This window comes from Talpa occidentalis, unplaced genomic scaffold, assembly GCF_014898055.3.
Source record: "Talpa occidentalis isolate TD23 unplaced genomic scaffold, MPIMG_talOcc4v2.1 talOcc4.14, whole genome shotgun sequence".
In the NCBI taxonomy this organism is placed as follows: Eukaryota; Metazoa; Chordata; class Mammalia; order Eulipotyphla; family Talpidae; genus Talpa; species Talpa occidentalis.
In genome coordinates this window covers 66,049,059-66,056,534 of record NW_023601433.1, presented here as the reverse complement: position 1 = coordinate 66,056,534, position 7,476 = coordinate 66,049,059, and the positions used below count along the sequence as shown (strand labels likewise).

Here is a 7,476-nt window from a genome sequence, read left to right as displayed (position 1 = left end):
GAGTGCTCTTATTAGAAGCACATGCTGGAAAGGTCTTCTTGATAGTAAAAAGTGACAACCAAGAAGGAATGGCCCTTCTCCGCCTCGGAACTTTACTGTGAACATAATGCTGGAGCGTGGGTAGCCATCACTTACTCTGTTGGGGAAGTCACCTGAGAACATCACCCACGAGTGGAAACTTGCAAACAACCCAACTCCTTTCTAAGGTCATGAAACAGTCCCAAGATCCAACCAAGAGATGCCTTGTACTCCAATCTCATGATTTGTGGGATAATAACTGCCACATGTTAGTAGGGAGTTGTCTGTTTCTTTTGGCCCCAAAATTATTGACATGTATTTTAGTGGTATTTTGATATTTATATCAAGGGAAATGTTAAATGATTATGTGGATGAAAGTAACTATAGAATGCCAATTTCTCATGTTTTCCAAAATACAGAAGTAAATTTTAATCATGGTTATAATGATTAGGATTATTATGGTTTGTCTATTCCTACTAGTTTCTAAACTGTCGTTTTACCTTTGTCTCTAAGCTGTGTGGCACAGAAACAAGCATTTGTAAACAAGCATCTTTATATTCAAGACCTGAAACAATTTGATTCATCATTTTAAAAAAAGTTTTGATAAAATAAAAGGAAAACAAGAAACTTAAGTAGAATATTTTATTGAAATATTCAAATACATAATGAAGATAAGATTTTGATTCATATTCCATAAAAAACATTCAATATATTAAGAGAATTTATTCATAAATGTAATAACTGCATTAGTGTTCTGAATCCTTTTTTTTGTCATTGCAAAAGATAAATTTCTATCAGATTTTAGTGACTGGGATGCACTACACCTACTAGACCATATGTGACCTTGATGTTAATATTTGAGATTATTAGTCATGGTCTCCGGGCTTCCTGATGTTTTGCCATATAAAGGATTTGAGAAGGAGTATATGGAATCCTGTAAAAAGAAAGCACATTGAAAATGTTAGGATTTTAGGAATTAAGAGCTTTACAAGGTAATGCAGAATATAGGCAACTTCTAATAGATTTCTATGGAGGAATAGAGCAACATTCTAACTCTTCTTCCATGCCTCCAGTCCACACTGCCTGAACCACTGACACAGGCTTACTCTCTGTGTGGTGTGAGCTGGGCCACTCTGGACATAGGAGCTACTGCCTCAATATCACTTCTGGGGAGATGGAGGAATGCAGTGGCCGGTATCTGGGACTATCTCTATCAATGGTGCTGGTTTCACTAAGCCTGCTGTATTGATTATAGCTAAGTTAAATAAAACAAAACAATAGATTGAACATGGGAGAATTATGGTTTACAGAGTTTATTAGAAAGTCTAAAATGTGGGAAGTTCTATAGTCCAATAATACCTGATTTCTTCAACAAATAAATTTCAGGGACAAAGTAAAAGAGAAAATGAAACCAAATTGATACAGAAGAAACTAATGTGGCATGACTACCAATTTAATGTATATACCTTACATAGATCCTGATCTTAAAAATATAGTGATGATAACAAAAAATAATACAAAACCCTCTACTTAGTTTTGAGGAAAATGAGAAAGTCAAATACCTACTGAATATTTGATGTTATGAAGGAATTATTGTTAAATGTTTAGAGTTGATACAGTGGTTATAATTTTTAAAGTCCTCATCCCTTAATGATACAACTGAAGTATTTGCAGGATAAAGTAAATGAGACCTTGAATTTACTTAAAAGCCTTTTGGTGGACAAGAGCTTTAGTATAAACTATGGACTCTGGATAATAACGGTATGTCAGTGTAGCTTTATCAATTGTTTACAAATATACTACTCTGGTGCCTAATGTAGAAAATGGGAGAGACTATGCAAGTGTGGGGCTAGAGGCTATATGGAAGTACTGCATACATTTTGCTCAATTTTACTGAAACCCTAAAACTTCTCTAAAGAAAATAAAATCTTTTGAAAACACTACCACTTTGGTGGGTGGAGAGAATGAGTCAGACAGAGGTGCAACAAGAATGGCTGTGGGTTAAACATTAATGAAGTTGGTTGACAGGCTCACAGCAGTTACACCCTGCTCTCCATTTTAAAGCAGACTATGAGGGGCTTCCCTGGTGGTGTAGGGGTTAGTCTTAGCTCTATCACCGTCAAGGTCTGAATTCAATCCCGGCTAAGTTGCTAACCCACAGGTCTGGAACAGCAGACCTCTCCTGTCTCACCCACTGCTCCCCTTACCAGTGTATTTCAGTAGATCTGCTTGTTCTGCTCCCCACTCTGTCTGTAGTGAATCCTCTCACCTCCCACCCTCCACACCTTTGGCCTACACCCCAGTTCTTTCCATAAATAAATAAATATTTTAAAAAAAACAGAATATGAGCATTTTCTCTATGAGTGTTTAAAATAGTATTTTGGAGATGTCTATTTCTCTGTTAATGTGGGGAGAAAGATACACTTGGTTTAATTAATAGAAAGTCATTTGTTTCTGAAATCAAAACAGCCGCAAACGACAGGACCATGATAGAACTTCTCTAGACATTCTTCAAGAGAGGAAAAAATAATTGAAAGAGGATTAATTTTTCTTTTTTTAGACTAGAAAATAAAAAGAAATTGCTTCCAAATTTCTCAAGAGTCATCAATTGCCCTTTAAATGCATCTTGAAAACTCCCTGAAAGGAGGGCCTTTGATAGGGGCCTCCTCCTGTGTGCTGAGGAGCCTTCTCAGTAGAAAGTAAGGGATGCACACACCTTCTTAGAAACTTTTTAATAACTACAAGTTTGTGATGTTTTAATATAAAAAATCTAAAATGCCTCTTTTCAATTCTTCGTATCATTTGTATCTTTAAGTACTAAAAGTTAAAATGAGCAAAAGATAAAAAAAACCTACATTTCCTTCAGTAAAAATGAAAATAGTCTTACAGTATACCTTCCCATTTTGTCAAAAAAAATATGTTATATCTGTTTCTTAAATATGCATTTATTTATTATCCTTATTATTATACTTCCATTAAGTAGGGTTGCATTTTTGTTTTTACTGTCTTGATTGATTTGACAAATCACATAAATTCCCTTTAAGCTCTAAGCAACAATTCTTATTTTCATTCCTACAAAAACAATACTAAATATGTTTATGTCATCATTTTTTAATAAATTCAGAATTAAAAAAAAGTCAAGGGTTGTGTTAGATGTTAGTCACATCACCCAAAGCTTCAAATCTCCTGGGAGCCATCTGATCTGACAACTTTCTACTCATTTCTGATAACAATCATGATTGTTTGTGGTCTATTTTCATTTGTATAAGTAGAGGCAAATTAAAACTTTAGCTTTCTACCTGTTCGCTTTGGCAAGCAAATTAATCTGATATAATATTTCAAAATCAAATATAAGGAAGCTTTCATAGATAGAAAGTGATGTGTCATAGCTAATCCTCTTTCATACTCAAATGAATGCTCTTATCACCTACTTAGGAAAGGGACTAGAGATTTTCCTTGCCACTTTCTCTCTAGTCTACTTTTTATTGCACTGATAAGTAGTTAACCCTATAAAGGACCAAGAAAGATATAATGCACTAAGTTCTCATTCCTTTTCTAAGTCAATGATAATGGCCCTCACAGCTCATATCTAAATTTAAAGAGAGTACAAAACACTACCTTACTTTTGCCTTTGAGAATAAAATGTGACAGTCAGTGAATCGTTACTGTGAATAGCTAATACTTTGTGGGTTAAACCAATATTTTCCAGATTTGTCAGCTCTCTTTGAGTAAAAATGGTGACCACAAAGCCATTTAACAGTGAGCTGATTTTATAAGCAGATTGAAACTGTCCTGGAATGGAAAATTCCCACTGCACATTTACAGAGAGTGAAACTTTTTTTTTTTTGCCCCCAAGCGAAATAACTCCACTAAAACATTCCTCTTAGCCAAGATGTCCAAACATGTCCAAACAACACTGTGGCTGGTTTGCGGGGTGTCTGTGTATGTGTGTGTGTGTGTGTGTGTGTGTGTGAATTTCCACTTCTGAAATAATACTGCTCACCATTACCACTTACCTCTGTTTTCTCTGGGTCCCTCCAATTCCCATAAACTGGATTAACGAATGCACAGTTGATACTTTCTTTAGTTTTCCTAAAGCACACAGGGCCACACACACACAAAATATTAAATAATGAAACGTACCACAGTACACTTTCAGGATATTTTAGATAGAAACTTTTGAGAAACACATTTTCCAGCTAGCATATGAATGTATTACCATAAGTAAAGAGTTTTTTACAGGACAAGTCAACAACATTCTTGAAAACAAATATAATCTGACTACTGAATATTTAGATCCAAATAAATGAAAGTAAAAAAGGGAATTAGTTGGTCTTAATATTGATTTCATTAAATAATACTCAAATAATATAATATTACAACATTAGAGAGAGCAGTATAATATAAAACTGAACTGGTTACAAACAAAGGCCACTCTGAATCCTTTAAGCTTCAAAAGTGCTGAATCACCACATCCTGAGGACTATTTTCCATGACAGTGTCTCATAGGATCTATAGCACAGGAATCATAATCAACAAGCTTTTAAACAGCAAATTTAAAAGTGTTTTGAAGAGTTCTTTATGTTAGTATTGCCTTTCATGACTCATAGAGACATACCTATGGCAAATTCACTTAATGTTCTAGATCATTATAATTTTCATTCATTAAGTCTCCTAAAAGTTTGCTTTCTTTGTGTATTTTAATTAACAGTCAAAAGACTTACTACAAGACAACAAATCCTGCTCACAACCAAAGAAGAAGAAAAATGCCCAACATAGGAACAATGAAGAAATAAGTAAATATGAGCAGATATGAATAAATAAGTAAATATACCCTATGGAAGATATAAGGAAGATGCCCTTATGTGTACACACACATGCACATGCCTCACACACACAAATATAATAGAGAATGTAAGAGTGTTTCCAGATGACTGTCAGTATCTTGAGGGCAAAGAGTAAGAAAAAATATACAAAGCATGAATGCTTCTGTCTAATCAGACTTAAATAACAATTCACAAGTTTATCAATAAATCTTTAAATCAATACAACCTTTAAAATTTTAAAATAAAAATGGTTTACTTTTTGAAATGAAATTGCCAGGAGATAGGATCTCTTGTCATCTACCAAATCACATGGCCCTCTTCTAAAGAGTAACATTATTGACCCTAATGTCTAATCTGGGTATGTTTCACCAGCAAATCAGCAACACATTCTCCCTGTGAATTTGGTTTCTAAGGTTAAGGACCTCTGTTCCTATGCAAATGGATTGAATTCTGTAACTCAACCAGTTCATATCCATTGAGATATCAATGAACATGACCATGGTGGCTACTTTCATGGGTTATTTGGGGAAAAAAATAGATATGCAAATGATAGGATAACAAGTATCTGTTATTTTCTTAACTATTTGATTGAATATTTATTAACTGCTCCAATGAAACTGAGTAAGTGGTTTTGAGTTTTTTCCTGCAAGAAATGTTAATGCCATGTCAATGTTAAATTATCAGGATCATGAGCTCCAAAAAGGGTATGGTTAGGACATGACCTTGGCAGGGCTACCCCCAAAGTTGAGAGTGGGTACAGGAGTGGAGGGCAGTTTTGAAATGTGTGAAAATTTCAGAGCAAGGACTGATACAGGAGAGATCAAACTTGGAGGTAGGAGTAGCAAAACAAAATGGAAGTGAGCAGTGGGGAAAGATGGGATATCCACAAACACCAACATCTCAAAAAAAATTAACCTCAACTGAGATCAGGTATGAAATCAGAAAGCAGGAGGAAACTCAAACCATAGGGCTAGACAGAACAGATGGTCGAAAGCCTGGGAAGTCAACCAGGAACTGAAAAGACACGCTTGGCAGTCAATTGGATAGAAGTGTGGCATAAGCAACACAAAAGATCTTGATATGAGCAATTATTTTTGGCTCCAACTGCTGGGACCCCAGGTGACCTAGACCAAGATTGGCAGGCAGAATTTAAGTGAGTTGATCCATTTTTCCAGTGCCGTTAACTCAGCTATTGAAGCTACTGTTCTTCTGAAAGGATTTTAAGTCTTAAATAACTTTCTATTAAAATGAAATAAAAAATCTGTAGGTGGTCAGCTTTTGGAGATTGGGTGACTATAAAGAACGAAGTGTTATAGTTAAAGGTAAGGATGTGGAGTTGTAATAAATGATGAAAGGGTCACAGTAGGAGCAGTGGACCATGAGCAGTGAAAAATCCTTCCTACTTCAAATTATGTTTATTAGTCATCTCTTCTTTTATTTTTGCAAAATAAAAGGTATATGTCCCAATATTGAAACTCTCTGAATATGCTAGCCTCAATCCTTCCTGTATTTCCTATTTATAAGATAAAATATGACACACAACCAATAAGTATTTCATTAAATAAATTTCTAGTATCAACTCCATATATTTACTGTTTTAAATTCTATAATTCTCTGTATTCATTACTAATATTATATAGTGCATTATAATACTGTAAGTTCATTATGCTAAAAAAAAAGTACTAAGTCATTGCATTTGTCACTAGACAGATGGTTCTTACAGATTTGAGGTTTCAAAAAATATAACCATCTCTAAAAATCAGCAAGGAATTGACTTTTCAGTTCAGAGTAGAAAGGAAGCTGCAATAATCACATCAACTCTCTTCCTTAACTTATATGTCACTTAAATTATTAAACTCCTGCTACATGCAATATATGAAGGCATTGTATGAGGTGGCATTTTGAGTTGGCTGAAGAGAGATATGTCAGCGTAGAACTAGGATTCTGCAGGGAATTTCCAATTTTAATTTGGTGAACATACGTATATCGCTGAAGGAATTTACTTCATGGTTTATTAACTAACAAATTTTTTTTAGTATTGATTAAAAGCATGGAGATGTTTATAATAGTTATCAGAAATTATTTTAATAAGCAAAGAAGAAAAACATAATTTTAAAAAAACATCTCTGTTGCGTCCAGTTAACATAACTCTGAGGAAAATGCTTATTTTATCTCTATAAATAATAGCAGTTTTGTTGAGATAAAATTCATACATCCTACAATTCTCCCATTTAAAGTATACAATTCAGGGGCCTCCCTGGTGGCGCAAAGGGTTAAGCTTCAGCACTATGAAGCAATCTGCAGCTACTGGAGCACCAAGAACAATAGCCAGCCTGGAGGCCTTGAAGGTGACCCACATGGCACAGCAGACCTCTCCTGTCTTGCCCACTGCTCCCCTCAGCAGTGTGTTTCAGTCAATCTGCCTGTTCTGCTCCCCACTCTGTCTCTGGTGAATCCTCTCACCTACTTCACCTCTGGCCTACACCCCAGTTCTTATGTGCATAAATAAATAAATCTTTTTAGAAATTCAATATACAATTCAATAATTTTAGAATCTAATTTTAAATTAAAATTTTGATAAAATATTTACAACATAAAATGTGTCATGCTAAACCATTTTAAGTGTATCACT

The 7,476-nt window shown here is 34.6% G+C and overlaps 1 protein-coding gene across 1 annotated transcript in view; it reads right to left on the bottom strand.

Moving 5' to 3' along the window:
- Nucleotides 1–765: 765 nt before the first annotated feature.
- MALRD1 (MAM and LDL receptor class A domain containing 1) overlaps nucleotides 766–7,476 on the bottom strand; it is a 385,105-nt gene continuing 378,394 nt past the window's right edge. Inside the window, exons 39-40 of the mRNA XM_054694679.1 lie at nucleotides 4,035–4,110; nucleotides 766–952 (exon numbers count right to left, since the gene is read on the bottom strand). Of these exons, the coding sequence (XP_054550654.1) occupies nucleotides 869–952; nucleotides 4,035–4,110 (160 nt within the window). The 3' untranslated portion in view covers nucleotides 766–868. The remainder of the gene's footprint in view (nucleotides 953–4,034; nucleotides 4,111–7,476) is intronic.